Raw genomic sequence first — 15,185 nt, 5'->3', positions numbered from 1 at the left:
ATCTCTTGACCGTCGCGTCTATGTCTATCAAGCACAGAGTGAGTCCCCTTCGGTCGGATCACTGAACTTGAATCTTCTTGTCTCCATCCAATAACTATTACGAACTGGTGTCTTGATGCAGTGGAGCGCATATATTTGAAGTACTCGCATAGTAGCCGCGATGTCAGCGCGACTCACCAGATCTATACGGCGAGATAGTCGAGATCCGGATACTACGTTTCCAGAAGGCAAGATGCGGTCGACAGACTTGGAGAGGCTGCAAAATAAAGTTGGAGTGTCAATGAGATTGTCGACTTAGACAACTATGGTGTCTATTACATGGGCGAAGTCACAATAGGACGCCTGCAGTGTCTGACGCAACGAGTCCAGCTCTGCGGCGCAGGAACCCTCGACACTCCACTGCATCTCTCACCCCTCGTTCGCATGCCTTAAGGAGAGGGGGATAAGAAAGGAACTGATGGGGACTCACGCAGGTGTGGTGCCGCTAAGCAGAGCGCTAGTAGCACGGTGAATATTAGCACTTCAGTGCTACATACCGTACCATCCCCGGGCAAATGACATCAGGTGCGGCACCGTCCAAGATCTAAACATTGCATCTTGTTCACAGGACTGAATGCAGCACCACCGTATTCACACCGGAAGGCTGTGAGGATGAGACAGATGGGCAAGGGCCACGCTGAGATGCTGAAGTTCAATAGAGCGCGTATCATGCACGCACATTGCAGAAGAACACGCACAGATATATTCCGATGGTGCCGAGCCTACTTCCACTACAGTATTGTCGTCTTTCATATCTGCCGTGCGCGATCGGAATCATCAAGGTTTTAACATACGAGGGGGAGATAGGCGCCAGGAGAATAGACGAGAAGCTTAGGGTTAGGTTAGTTAGGTTAGGTTGGATTTCAACAACAAATCTCAAGAGGCGGCTTAAAAGTGCAGACGAGGTCAAGAATCGCTTCTTGACGGGCACGTTTCGGCTGATGCCTCTTCAGTGCTCTCGCCACCTGCTTTTATCTTCTGGGAAACCGCGCACGGACCATTTGGCCGTGTTTGGTTGCTCGCGCGGTAGCTCCGCGCGCACCGTGTAGCCGAGGGGAACGTGCGTTAGGTGGCGTCATGGCCAGGCTCCAGCCCGGGTCCAGGCAACTCCGACCGTGAGAGGCTCCGCAGGAGTATCACCAATCGGCACCTATTCCGAACCGAAGTTCTTCCGACTAGCCAGTCGACTAGCGCACATTCGTCCAAGGGACGGATTTAGCATATGATCCATAATCACTTACCGAGTTTACCCGGCCCAACGCCTGGTCATCTGACCCGAGGTTTCGCCGTCGGGGTCAGTTATCGCACGTTCGAAAGATGGCGCGCTTGACTCAATTAGACAAACAAAGCACGCATCGAGGATGTTCCGAGCGGCAGCTCGGCTCGGGTCTTTCCGTGTGAACATCTTCGGAGTTTCCTCGGAAGACGGCCACCTGTTCATTTTTACTTCTCACGCTGTCGTGGAGTCTGTGCATCGTCACCAGTGACCAACTACTCAGCCGGGTTAGGGCGAGATGGGAGGGTGGTGGCTTCTCAGGGGCTCCAGCGCGATCCGAGACCGAAGTCCCGGGCGCTTGCTACAGTAACATACAGCCGCTGACGGTCATAACATCCCGGGGAAATGATCGTCCCGGGTGCCGCCCGACGTCATAATCAGAGTCCCGGAGGCAAGGTTGCACTTACAGCGCTCTTTCATCTTGGAGAAGGCACCAGCTCGCTTGGGGCTGAATCCCTGATAAGAGGACGTCACACGTCCGACAGGCGCTACTCTAAGACACACATCCGGGCCGAAGGCCCAGAAGGGACGCAAGAAAGACGCTCAGGGCGTCTTGTACGTAGGTCCGGTCCGTCTCGCGATAAGTCGGTAGGTGGTATGCTCAGTATGAGATAGCAATTATAGAACAGTCACGTGCTCCGCACGTGATGTGGTCTAGACCATAATCACGTGACCAAGGCCCAGGCACTTCCAAACTGGTGTGCCGAGATGCCGCCGAGTCACGTGACGGTGCTGCCGTGCACTTAAGCACGGGATCCAGCGGTGTCACGTGTTCGTGTCACGTGAGTTAGGTACCTTAGGTAAAGCTTAGGTTACCTATCTATAGGCCGCAGGCCTAACGCTACGTTAGGCCGCCCGACTTTCCGCCCCTGTATCCCTTCCTTCCTCCCTCGTTTCGGTCCCTCGGCTATCTCAAAAGATCGCCCGACATCGAATCTACCAACTACCCGAAGATACAGTTCGACGGAGATCTGGGTCGCCGTGGCCACCGGCGGCAATCAGCCGACTTTCCCACCTCGCACGTCTTCGACTCCTCGATTTTTTCTCGTCCTCACCCTCTACCCCTGGCCTCATATTGTATATCGTCCGATAGCCTGGCCATCTGGCTTCAAGATACTACCGATTTCGGGAGGGGTTCAAGAGTTTGGTCGACGATACAGCCGGGCGAAGTGGCGGGGTGCGCGCCGGCGCGCCCTTGGTGAGTTCTCTCCCTTCGTTTCCGACGTTGCGCTAACTCAATTCCCTCGAACGCGATAGCGTCCAGGTAGACGAAGGTCGTGGCTACAAGACGAGACCCCGCTCGGGAAGAATGACGAGGTCGTTGTGAAGATACAGGGGAAGGAAGTGGGAGGGCGCGCACCAGCGGGAACGAGGTAAGCCGACCCACACTCAATGCTCTTCCATTCGCCCATCGAGGGGGCTCGAAGCTGCTTGCGAACCGTACAACGGGTCGTAGGCAGCTCGTTTCTGCCTGCCTGTCTGATTTCTCGTCCAACGCAGCACGTCAGTGTCGCATTTCCGTGGCGACACGACCTCTACCTCAGCCTGAGGCTCGCGGTCCCTTGCACCCTCGACCGGAAACGTTCGAGTGCGCGTTCACTCTGGAGCATTTGAGAGGGCCCAGGTGAGTCAAGCAAACTGTTCTTGTTCGTTTTCAGCCGTGCTAATCTTTCACAGCATAGTTGTCGTCGCGCGGGCCACCACAATGCAACAGCGGCTCGCAGCCCCCTCTTCGCTGTCACCAAGGCCTCGCGAGGCCCCGCGAAACCCCACTCCACCTCCCTGCACTCTCCTTCGAGCCTCCTCGACACATGCAAGGCCTCAGGGGCGAACGACGGTGCCCCGGTCGTCGCCCCGGCCAGCGCAGTGCGATGAGGCCATCCCGCCCCCTCCTCGCGACCTCCTGGGGGTTCCTAAGGCCCGTTCCTAAGGCCCGACGAATGCCTACGACACCCCCTCGCATCCACCTCCTAGCCTCGTTAACACGCATTTACCTTCGGGGGGGCGAACCTGAGGATCGCGGTCTCCTGCGTCGTCAAACGGAAACGTTCGACCGCGTGTTCGTTCTGGAAGGTTGCAGATGGCCCAGGTGAGTCAAACAGACACACATTGTTTGTTTTTATCCATGCTAATCTCCTATAGTGTAGTTGTCATCGCGTCGGCCACCGTGCTGCAACGACTGTGCCCGGCTCCCTCCTCGCGGTCTCCAGACTCCGACGCTGGCTCGCATCACCTCCCAGCACCATCCCCCGATCCTCCTCGACCTGCAGAGGCCCTCCGCAGCGAACGACGGCGCTGCGGTCCTCACGCGGGCCGCCGCGATCCAACGACCACGCCGACCTCCCCCCCACGGTCTCCAGGCCCCGACGTATTGTGTTTCCGTGAGCTCCGTGATGAGCATGTCTTCGTGATCATCTATGCCGTTGTCGCCAGCTACTTTGCGGGTGTTATGGTCCGTCTGATGCTTACACTCACACCCGTCGTTTGCGTCGCCTCTGCGATCGCTATTTCCTCATTATTGGACATATACATTGACCCTACCGAACCTGAAGTGCTGGAGGAAAATGAGGGCCGCGCGGAGTTCACACAGGCGGAAACTGCTACAAATGCAGCTTCTACTGCCGTCGCTGGCCCGCTAATAAGCCTAACGGCCCCGCGACTAAACATAACGGCCCCGCGACTAAGCATAACGGCCTCCCCTCAGCATAACGGCCGCCCCTCAGCATAACGGCCCCGCGATTAAGCATAACGGCTGGCGGGGCGTGGGAAAGCCGCCGCCCAACAAGCGCCGGTTGGACTTAGCTTCGCGCTCCTCCTGCTTGGCTCACTGCCGCGACACCCTTCCACAACGCCGAGGAGGCTCTCCTCGGCGTTGCTCTGCTTTTATTTATTCTTCTCCTGCTTCCGTCCGTCGCCCGCGTTCCGGTTTGCTCTCGAACGCGGCGCGTCAGCACCGCGTTCCCTTGGCGACACCTTCTCCCTCCACCTCGCGCTCCCCCAGGCCGTCGAACGCAAACGTTCGGCGGCGCGTTTGTTTTCGGAGAACTAGAGGCAGTCCAGGTGAGTCCGAAAAACTTCTGTATGTATCGCGCCGTACTAACTTTTTGCAGCCGCGTCGTTCTCGTACCGCCCACCTCGGTGCAACAGCGGCGCACAGCGTCGTCTTCGCGGTCATCCTGGCCCCGCGATGCTGCACTCCATCTCCCCGTGCCTTCCCTCGACCCTCCTCGACCCTCGCAGGCCCGCCGCAGCGAACAACGGCGCCCCGGTCATCACATCGGCCTCCACCTTCCGCCTCGCGCTCCCCCAGACCGTCGAACGCAAACATTCGGCGGTGCGTTTGCTTTCGGAGGTCGAAGGGCAGCTCAGGTGAGTAGAAAAAAATGTTTTGTCCCTATTGCGCCGTGCTAACTTTTTACAGCCACGCCGTTGTCGCGCCAGCCACCGCGGTGCAACAGCGGCCTGCAGCCCCTCCTCGCGGTCGCGGAGGCCCCTCGAAGCCTCTCTCCACCTCCCCGCACCCTCCCTCGGCCCTCTTCGACCCGCGCAGGCCCACGGCGGCGAACGACGGCGACGCGGTGGGCGCGTCGGCCACCGCGGTGAGACGAAGGCTCTCAGCCCCAACTACAGCGTTGCCAAGGCCCCGCGGGGCCCCGGGCAGCCTCTCCACCTCCCCGCACCCTCCCTCAGCTGTCTTCGACCCGCGCAGGCCCACGGCGGCGAACGACAGCCACGCGGTGCAACGATGGCCCCGCCACAAGTCTGCCAAGGCCTCGGGCGGCCTTTCTCCACCTCCCTGCACCCTCCCTCGGCCGTCTTCGACCCGCGCAGGCCCGCGGAGGCGAACGACGGCGGCGTGGTGCAACGACGCCGCACGACAAGTTTGCCAAGGCCCGGGCGACCTCTCTCCTTCTCCCCGCACCTCCCTCGGTCCCTTTCAACCCGCGCAGGCCCACAGCGACGAACGATGGCCACGCGATGCAACGACGGCCCCGCCACAAGTCTGCCAAGGCCCCGGGCAGCCTCTCCACTAACCCGCACCCTCCCTCGGCCCTCTTCCACCCGCGCAGGCCCACGGAGGCGAACGACGGCGGCGTGATGGTCGAGTCGGCCACCACGGTTCAACGACGGCGCGAAGCCCCTGCCACATGGTCGCCAAAGCCCGCCCTGGGCTTCCCTCGCCCCTCCCCTCGCACCTCACCTCTCCACCCTCCTCGCCCGTTCGCGCGGGCAGCTGACACGCGGACGGCGATGCAGCATCGCGCGGCCGCTCGAGGTCGACTGGATGCAGCCCGCCGTTAACCTTGGCGACACCTTCTTCCTCCACCTCGCGCTCCCCCAGGCCGTCGAACGCCACCGTTCGGCGGCACGTTTGCTTTCGGAGGTCGAAGGGTATTCCAGGTGAGTCCAAAAAAAACTTCTCTCCCTATCCCGCCGTGCTAACATTTTGCAGCCCCTTCGTTGTCGCGCCAGCCACCGCGGTGCGACAGGAGCGCGTTGCCCCCTTCTCGCGGTCGCCGAGGCCCCTCGAAGCCTCAACCCACCCAACTCCACCTCCCTGCACCCTCCGTCGACCGTCTCCTTCGCGCGCAGGCCCACCACGATGAACGACGGCGCACCGGTCGTCACACCGGCCTCCACCCTCCGCCTCGCGCTCCCCCAGGCCGTCGAACGCAAACGTTCGGCACGTTTATTCTCGAAGGTCGAAGGGCATGCCAGGTGAGTAAAAAATGCCTTTTTGTCCGTATCCAACCGTGCTAATATTTTGCAGCCACGTCGTTGTCGCGCCAGCCACCGCAGCGGCGTGCTGCCCCCTCCTCGCGGTCGCGGAGGCCCCTCGAAGCCTCGCCACACCCCACCCCACCTCCCCGCAGCCTCCCTCAACCCTCTTCGACGTGCTCAGGCACATCACGGCGAACGACGGCACCGCAGTGGTCACATCGGCCACCGCGGAGGAACGACGGTGCCGATCTCCCTCCTCGCGGTCTCCAGGCCCCGACGCTAGCCCGCGTCACCTCCCAGCACCATCATCTCACCTTCCTCGACCTGCGTTCGCCCCCTGTGGTGAACGACTGCTCCCCCGTCGTCCAGCCGGCCACCACGGTGCAACAACTGCGCCGACCTCCCACCTGGCGGTCTCCATGCCCCGACGCTGGCCCGCGTCACCTCATAGCACCCTCGGCCAAGCCTCCTCGAATCGCGTTCGCCCGCTGTGGCGAACGACCGGGCCCCGGTCGTCACGCCGGACCCCGCGATGCCACAACGGCGCTTAGCCCCCTCCTCGCGGCCTCCATCCCCCGACGCGGGCCCTCGTCGCCTCTCAGCACCCTCGCCCTACCGTCGTCGATGCGAGTTCGCCCTCTGCGGCGAACGACCGCGCCCCGGACCTCCCGTCAAACATCGAGCGCCGGCCTGCGGCTCGATGTCTCTGGCGCACTCAAACGTAACACGTTTGAGCGCGCGTTTACCCAGTAGCGGTCGGGTCATCAAGGTGAGTAAAAAAATTGTTTTCGGTTTTTTTAAAGGTGTTAACCACCTCTAGAAGACCCGACGCCGACGCAGGGAATGAGGAGCGACGACCCGACGGCGCGTAGGCCGAGCCACATACCTCCATCCTATTCCACTCAAAGCCTGCTGTCCTCATCCGCGCGGGCCAGCCACAGACGCGGAATGCGCAGCAACAACGGCCTGCCATCGTGCGTCGACGGGCACGCACGTCCGCCGTCCCTGTCCCCTCGAACCTCGCCGTCCCTGTCCCCTCGAACGCCGCCGTCTCTACACCACGCACCGCCGCCTTCGTCCGCGCGATCCAGGCGCACACGCGGAACGCGCAGCAACGACGGGCCGGCATGCACGTCCGCCGTCCCTGTCCCCTCGAACCTCGCCGCCCCAGTCCCATCGAACGCCGCCGTCCCAGTCCCCTCGAATGTCGCCGTGCGAGTCCCCTCGAACGCCTCATCCGACTCCCCTCGAACCCGGCTGTCCCACTCCTCTCGAACGCCACCGTCCAGCTCCCTTCCAGTGCCACCGCCCCCTCTCCCTCGAACGCCGCGATCTCCGCACAATGCACCGCGGTCCTAGTCCGCGCGACCCAGCGAGACACGCGGAACGCAAAGCAACAGCGCATGCTAGGTCGACGCGCACGCACATCTGCCGCCCCGCTCCTCTCCAACCCCCTGGTCCGACTCCACTCAAATGCCACCGTCCGACTCTACTCCAACGCCACTGTCCCTTTCCCCTCCAACGCCGTGATCTCCGCACAACGCACCTCGGTCCTCGTCCACGCGACCCAGCCAAACACTCGCAACGCGGAGCAACAGCGTGCGGGGACCCTAGGTCGACCGTCCGCTGTCCGACTCCCCTAGAACCTTGCTGTCCTGTTCCCCTCGAGTGCCGCCGTCCGACTCTCCTCGAACGCTGCCAACCTGTTCCCCTCAAATGCCACCATGTCTGCTCAACATACTGCCATCCTTGTCTGCACGACCCACACATGCGGAAACCGCCACAACAGCGCACGGGCATGCTAAGTCAACGGGCACGCAAATTCGCCGTCTCCTCTCGAACCCCGCCATCCGACTCCCCTCGAACGCCATTGTCCCACTCCTCTCGAACCCCGCCGTCTTAGTCCGCTCGAACCGCGCGGATCTGCACAATTCTCCACCATCCTCATCCGCGTGACTCAGCCACATGCGCGGAATGCGCAGCAACAGCGTGCGGGCACGCAAGCCCGCCGTCCCAGTCCCCTCGAACGCCGCTGTGTTTGCACAACGCACCGCCGTCCTCGTTCGCGCGATGCCAGTATATACACAGAACATGACAGCATGGCGAGCACGTGCCATTTCCACTGTCTCACTCGCGGTTCGTATCATGTAGTACTATCCATAGCGCACAGTAGCCAATACATATATATATATATATATTGCTTCGTCCTACCGTTAGGCCACCCAACTGTCTGCCTGTGCACCTTTTTACTTCCACCAACACCAAGTGCCGTCATCTCAGTAGTAGCTATCTCAGCGTTACCTGAATGTTATCTGAACGTTAGGCTGAATGAGCATTATCTGAACATTAGGCTGAATGAATGAGCATTATATGAACATTACACTGACTCAGTGTTATCCGAACATTAGGCTGACTGTTATGCTGACTGTGTGTTATCTGTCTGGACATTACACTGACTGAGCCGTATCTGACTGTTAGTTGACTGTTATCTGAATTGCACACCATCGTCTGAGCGAGTATAATAAACGACGTAATACTGTCAACTACATATGATCATTTCTAGGCCACATATCGAGTGTCGTAGGCAACATACAAACAACCATAGATGGCATACGAATATTTATAAGCGGCATACAAAAAACCGTCATAAGCGACATACGGACGTTTATTATAGGCAGCATACAGAGTACCATTAAATGACGTACGGAGCATAGTAGACCACATACAGAGTGACGTAACCGACATACAAATATTTCGAAGCGGCGTACAAATATTTCTAAGCGGCAGACAGAAAATCATTATAAGCGACATACCAACATTTATTACAGGCAGCATACGGAGTACCGCAAACGGCGTACAGAGCATAGTAGACCACATACAGAGTGTCGTAACCGACATAAGAATATTTCAAAGCGGCATACGAATATTTATAACAGACATACCAGACATACATCGTAGTCCGAGGACGACGTGATTTCGAGTATCCGTTAGAGGGTTAGATTAGAGTCACACCACGTTAGAGGTATTAGTGTTTCGGTTATAGTTTCGGTTATAGTCAGATTAGGTGAGGATTAGAGTGAGGATTAGGTGAGGTTTAGTGTTTCGGTTAGTGGTTCGGTGAGGAACGTTATCATTTCGTATCGATGTATTGTATCACGCATTTATCAGGCTTTCATAAAAATCGACCGTACGTCGTAGACCGCATACAGAGTACCGTAGACCGCGTACCGACATTTGTAGACCGCATACAGAGCGTCGTAGGCAACATACGAATGTTGGTAGATGACATACAAATATTTCTGAGGGTCATACAAAAAATCGTCATAAGCGACATACGAACGTTTGTTATAGGCAGCATACAGAGTACCATAGGCCACGTACCGACATGCGTAGACCGCATACAGAGCATCGAAGGCGACATACATATCACGCTTTTATCACGCTTTAATAAAAATCGACCGCACGTTGTAGACCGCATACAGAGTACTATAGACCGCATACAGAATACCGTGGACCGCGTACAGAGCGTCGTAAACCACATACAAACATTTATAGACCACGTGCCGACATTCGTAGACCACATACGAAGCGTCGTAGACCACATGCCGAGCGTCGTAGGCGACATACAAACGTTCGTGCATGGCATACAAATACTTCTAAGCGGCATACAAAAAATACTTCTAAGCGACATACGAACGCTTATTACGGGCAGCATACAGAGTACCGTGAATGGCATACGGAGCATAGTAGACCACATACGGAGTGTCGTAAGCGAGATACGAATGTTTCCAAGCGACACTGACTGTTAGTCGACTGTTATCTGAATTGCACACCATCGTCTGAGCGAGTATAATAAACGACGTAATACTGTCAACTACATATGATCATTTCTAGGCCACATATCGAGTGTCGTAGGCAACATACAAACAACCATAGATGGCATACGAATATTTATAAGCGGCATACAAAAAACCGTCATAAGCGACATACGGACGTTTATTATAGGCAGCATACAGAGTACCATTAAATGACGTACGGAGCATAGTAGACCACATACAGAGTGACGTAACCGACATACAAATATTTCGAAGCGGCGTACAAATATTTCTAAGCGGCAGACAGAAAATCATTATAAGCGACATACCAACATTTATTACAGGCAGCATACGGAGTACCGCAAACGGCGTACAGAGCATAGTAGACCACATACAGAGTGTCGTAACCGACATAAGAATATTTCAAAGCGGCATACGAATATTTATAACAGACATACCAGACATACATCGTAGTCCGAGGACGACGTGATTTCGAGTATCCGTTAGAGGGTTAGATTAGAGTCACACCACGTTAGAGGTATTAGTGTTTCGGTTATAGTTTCGGTTATAGTCAGATTAGGTGAGGATTAGAGTGAGGATTAGGTGAGGTTTAGTGTTTCGGTTAGTGGTTCGGTGAGGAACGTTATCATTTCGTATCGATGTATTGTATCACGCATTTATCAGGCTTTCATAAAAATCGACCGTACGTCGTAGACCGCATACAGAGTACCGTAGACCGCGTACCGACATTTGTAGACCGCATACAGAGCGTCGTAGGCAACATACGAATGTTGGTAGATGACATACAAATATTTCTGAGGGTCATACAAAAAATCGTCATAAGCGACATACGAACGTTTGTTATAGGCAGCATACAGAGTACCATAGGCCACGTACCGACATGCGTAGACCGCATACAGAGCATCGAAGGCGACATACATATCACGCTTTTATCACGCTTTAATAAAAATCGACCGCACGTTGTAGACCGCATACAGAGTACTATAGACCGCATACAGAATACCGTGGACCGCGTACAGAGCGTCGTAAACCACATACAAACATTTATAGACCACGTGCCGACATTCGTAGACCACATACGAAGCGTCGTAGACCACATGCCGAGCGTCGTAGGCGACATACAAACGTTCGTGCATGGCATACAAATACTTCTAAGCGGCATACAAAAAATACTTCTAAGCGACATACGAACGCTTATTACGGGCAGCATACAGAGTACCGTGAATGGCATACGGAGCATAGTAGACCACATACGGAGTGTCGTAAGCGAGATACGAATGTTTCCAAGCGACACTGACTGTTAGTCGACTGTTATCTGAATTGCACACCATCGTCTGAGCGAGTATAATAAACGACGTAATACTGTCAACTACATATGATCATTTCTAGGCCACATATCGAGTGTCGTAGGCAACATACAAACAACCATAGATGGCATACGAATATTTATAAGCGGCATACAAAAAACCGTCATAAGCGACATACGGACGTTTATTATAGGCAGCATACAGAGTACCATTAAATGACGTACGGAGCATAGTAGACCACATACAGAGTGACGTAACCGACATACAAATATTTCGAAGCGGCGTACAAATATTTCTAAGCGGCAGACAGAAAATCATTATAAGCGACATACCAACATTTATTACAGGCAGCATACGGAGTACCGCAAACGGCGTACAGAGCATAGTAGACCACATACAGAGTGTCGTAACCGACATAAGAATATTTCAAAGCGGCATACGAATATTTATAACAGACATACCAGACATACATCGTAGTCCGAGGACGACGTGATTTCGAGTATCCGTTAGAGGGTTAGATTAGAGTCACACCACGTTAGAGGTATTAGTGTTTCGGTTATAGTTTCGGTTATAGTCAGATTAGGTGAGGATTAGAGTGAGGATTAGGTGAGGTTTAGTGTTTCGGTTAGTGGTTCGGTGAGGAACGTTATCATTTCGTATCGATGTATTGTATCACGCATTTATCAGGCTTTCATAAAAATCGACCGTACGTCGTAGACCGCATACAGAGTACCGTAGACCGCGTACCGACATTTGTAGACCGCATACAGAGCGTCGTAGGCAACATACGAATGTTGGTAGATGACATACAAATATTTCTGAGGGTCATACAAAAAATCGTCATAAGCGACATACGAACGTTTGTTATAGGCAGCATACAGAGTACCATAGGCCACGTACCGACATGCGTAGACCGCATACAGAGCATCGAAGGCGACATACATATCACGCTTTTATCACGCTTTAATAAAAATCGACCGCACGTTGTAGACCGCATACAGAGTACTATAGACCGCATACAGAATACCGTGGACCGCGTACAGAGCGTCGTAAACCACATACAAACATTTATAGACCACGTGCCGACATTCGTAGACCACATACGAAGCGTCGTAGACCACATGCCGAGCGTCGTAGGCGACATACAAACGTTCGTGCATGGCATACAAATACTTCTAAGCGGCATACAAAAAATACTTCTAAGCGACATACGAACGCTTATTACGGGCAGCATACAGAGTACCGTGAATGGCATACGGAGCATAGTAGACCACATACGGAGTGTCGTAAGCGAGATACGAATGTTTCCAAGCGACACTGACTGTTAGTCGACTGTTATCTGAATTGCACACCATCGTCTGAGCGAGTATAATAAACGACGTAATACTGTCAACTACATATGATCATTTCTAGGCCACATATCGAGTGTCGTAGGCAACATACAAACAACCATAGATGGCATACGAATATTTATAAGCGGCATACAAAAAACCGTCATAAGCGACATACGGACGTTTATTATAGGCAGCATACAGAGTACCATTAAATGACGTACGGAGCATAGTAGACCACATACAGAGTGACGTAACCGACATACAAATATTTCGAAGCGGCGTACAAATATTTCTAAGCGGCAGACAGAAAATCATTATAAGCGACATACCAACATTTATTACAGGCAGCATACGGAGTACCGCAAACGGCGTACAGAGCATAGTAGACCACATACAGAGTGTCGTAACCGACATAAGAATATTTCAAAGCGGCATACGAATATTTATAACAGACATACCAGACATACATCGTAGTCCGAGGACGACGTGATTTCGAGTATCCGTTAGAGGGTTAGATTAGAGTCACACCACGTTAGAGGTATTAGTGTTTCGGTTATAGTTTCGGTTATAGTCAGATTAGGTGAGGATTAGAGTGAGGATTAGGTGAGGTTTAGTGTTTCGGTTAGTGGTTCGGTGAGGAACGTTATCATTTCGTATCGATGTATTGTATCACGCATTTATCAGGCTTTCATAAAAATCGACCGTACGTCGTAGACCGCATACAGAGTACCGTAGACCGCGTACCGACATTTGTAGACCGCATACAGAGCGTCGTAGGCAACATACGAATGTTGGTAGATGACATACAAATATTTCTGAGGGTCATACAAAAAATCGTCATAAGCGACATACGAACGTTTGTTATAGGCAGCATACAGAGTACCATAGGCCACGTACCGACATGCGTAGACCGCATACAGAGCATCGAAGGCGACATACATATCACGCTTTTATCACGCTTTAATAAAAATCGACCGCACGTTGTAGACCGCATACAGAGTACTATAGACCGCATACAGAATACCGTGGACCGCGTACAGAGCGTCGTAAACCACATACAAACATTTATAGACCACGTGCCGACATTCGTAGACCACATACGAAGCGTCGTAGACCACATGCCGAGCGTCGTAGGCGACATACAAACGTTCGTGCATGGCATACAAATACTTCTAAGCGGCATACAAAAAATACTTCTAAGCGACATACGAACGCTTATTACGGGCAGCATACAGAGTACCGTGAATGGCATACGGAGCATAGTAGACCACATACGGAGTGTCGTAAGCGAGATACGAATGTTTCCAAGCGACACTGACTGTTAGTCGACTGTTATCTGAATTGCACACCATCGTCTGAGCGAGTATAATAAACGACGTAATACTGTCAACTACATATGATCATTTCTAGGCCACATATCGAGTGTCGTAGGCAACATACAAACAACCATAGATGGCATACGAATATTTATAAGCGGCATACAAAAAACCGTCATAAGCGACATACGGACGTTTATTATAGGCAGCATACAGAGTACCATTAAATGACGTACGGAGCATAGTAGACCACATACAGAGTGACGTAACCGACATACAAATATTTCGAAGCGGCGTACAAATATTTCTAAGCGGCAGACAGAAAATCATTATAAGCGACATACCAACATTTATTACAGGCAGCATACGGAGTACCGCAAACGGCGTACAGAGCATAGTAGACCACATACAGAGTGTCGTAACCGACATAAGAATATTTCAAAGCGGCATACGAATATTTATAACAGACATACCAGACATACATCGTAGTCCGAGGACGACGTGATTTCGAGTATCCGTTAGAGGGTTAGATTAGAGTCACACCACGTTAGAGGTATTAGTGTTTCGGTTATAGTTTCGGTTATAGTCAGATTAGGTGAGGATTAGAGTGAGGATTAGGTGAGGTTTAGTGTTTCGGTTAGTGGTTCGGTGAGGAACGTTATCATTTCGTATCGATGTATTGTATCACGCATTTATCAGGCTTTCATAAAAATCGACCGTACGTCGTAGACCGCATACAGAGTACCGTAGACCGCGTACCGACATTTGTAGACCGCATACAGAGCGTCGTAGGCAACATACGAATGTTGGTAGATGACATACAAATATTTCTGAGGGTCATACAAAAAATCGTCATAAGCGACATACGAACGTTTGTTATAGGCAGCATACAGAGTACCATAGGCCACGTACCGACATGCGTAGACCGCATACAGAGCATCGAAGGCGACATACATATCACGCTTTTATCACGCTTTAATAAAAATCGACCGCACGTTGTAGACCGCATACAGAGTACTATAGACCGCATACAGAATACCGTGGACCGCGTACAGAGCGTCGTAAACCACATACAAACATTTATAGACCACGTGCCGACATTCGTAGACCACATACGAAGCGTCGTAGACCACATGCCGAGCGTCGTAGGCGACATACAAACGTTCGTGCATGGCATACAAATACTTCTAAGCGGCATACAAAAAATACTTCTAAGCGACATACGAACGCTTATTACGGGCAGCATACAGAGTACCGTGAATGGCATACGGAGCATAGTAGACCACATACGGAGTGTCGTAAGCGAGATACGAATGTTTCCAAGCGACACTGACTGTTATGAGGCCTCCTAGGCC

At 53.2% G+C, this 15,185-nt stretch overlaps 6 protein-coding genes across 6 annotated transcripts; all 6 read left to right on the top strand.

The window, feature by feature from the left end:
• Positions 1–3,186: 3,186 nt before the first annotated feature.
• Positions 3,187–4,043, top strand: SCP_0100060 (hypothetical protein; the record flags this gene model as incomplete). Its single annotated transcript, XM_027752246.1, has 2 exons — positions 3,187–3,404; positions 3,458–4,043. The coding sequence occupies 2 exons, from the start codon at positions 3,187–3,189 to the stop codon at positions 4,041–4,043; spliced, it is 804 nt and encodes a 267-aa protein (XP_027608047.1).
• A 459-nt stretch (positions 4,044–4,502) lies between these two features.
• On the top strand, positions 4,503–5,349 carry SCP_0100050 (hypothetical protein; the record flags this gene model as incomplete). The annotated part of the gene is made up of 2 exons (XM_027752245.1): positions 4,503–4,684; positions 4,737–5,349. 2 exons carry the CDS (start codon positions 4,503–4,505, stop codon positions 5,347–5,349), a joined length of 795 nt encoding a protein of 264 aa, XP_027608046.1.
• A 251-nt stretch (positions 5,350–5,600) lies between these two features.
• SCP_0100040 (hypothetical protein) lies at positions 5,601–5,922 on the top strand (the record flags this gene model as incomplete). The annotated part of the gene is made up of 2 exons (XM_027752244.1): positions 5,601–5,716; positions 5,769–5,922. The coding sequence occupies 2 exons, from the start codon at positions 5,601–5,603 to the stop codon at positions 5,920–5,922; spliced, it is 270 nt and encodes an 89-aa protein (XP_027608045.1).
• Positions 5,923–6,027: 105 nt separating this feature from the next.
• SCP_0100030 (hypothetical protein) lies at positions 6,028–6,790 on the top strand (the record flags this gene model as incomplete). Its single annotated transcript, XM_027752243.1, has 2 exons — positions 6,028–6,034; positions 6,087–6,790. The coding sequence occupies 2 exons, from the start codon at positions 6,028–6,030 to the stop codon at positions 6,788–6,790; spliced, it is 711 nt and encodes a 236-aa protein (XP_027608044.1).
• Positions 6,791–7,164: 374 nt separating this feature from the next.
• Positions 7,165–7,680, top strand: SCP_0100020 (hypothetical protein; the record flags this gene model as incomplete). Its single annotated transcript, XM_027752242.1, has 1 exon — positions 7,165–7,680. One exon carries the CDS (start codon positions 7,165–7,167, stop codon positions 7,678–7,680), a length of 516 nt encoding a protein of 171 aa, XP_027608043.1.
• A 73-nt stretch (positions 7,681–7,753) lies between these two features.
• Positions 7,754–7,993, top strand: SCP_0100010 (hypothetical protein; the record flags this gene model as incomplete). Its single annotated transcript, XM_027752241.1, has 1 exon — positions 7,754–7,993. The coding sequence occupies one exon, from the start codon at positions 7,754–7,756 to the stop codon at positions 7,991–7,993; it is 240 nt and encodes a 79-aa protein (XP_027608042.1).
• Positions 7,994–15,185: the final 7,192 nt, after the last annotated feature.

The sequence above is a fragment of the Sparassis crispa genome, assembly GCF_003851025.1.
Source record: "Sparassis crispa DNA, contig_000000F, whole genome shotgun sequence".
Classification (NCBI taxonomy): domain Eukaryota; kingdom Fungi; phylum Basidiomycota; class Agaricomycetes; order Polyporales; family Sparassidaceae; genus Sparassis; species Sparassis crispa.
This window is presented reverse-complemented; position numbering and strand designations above follow the sequence as displayed.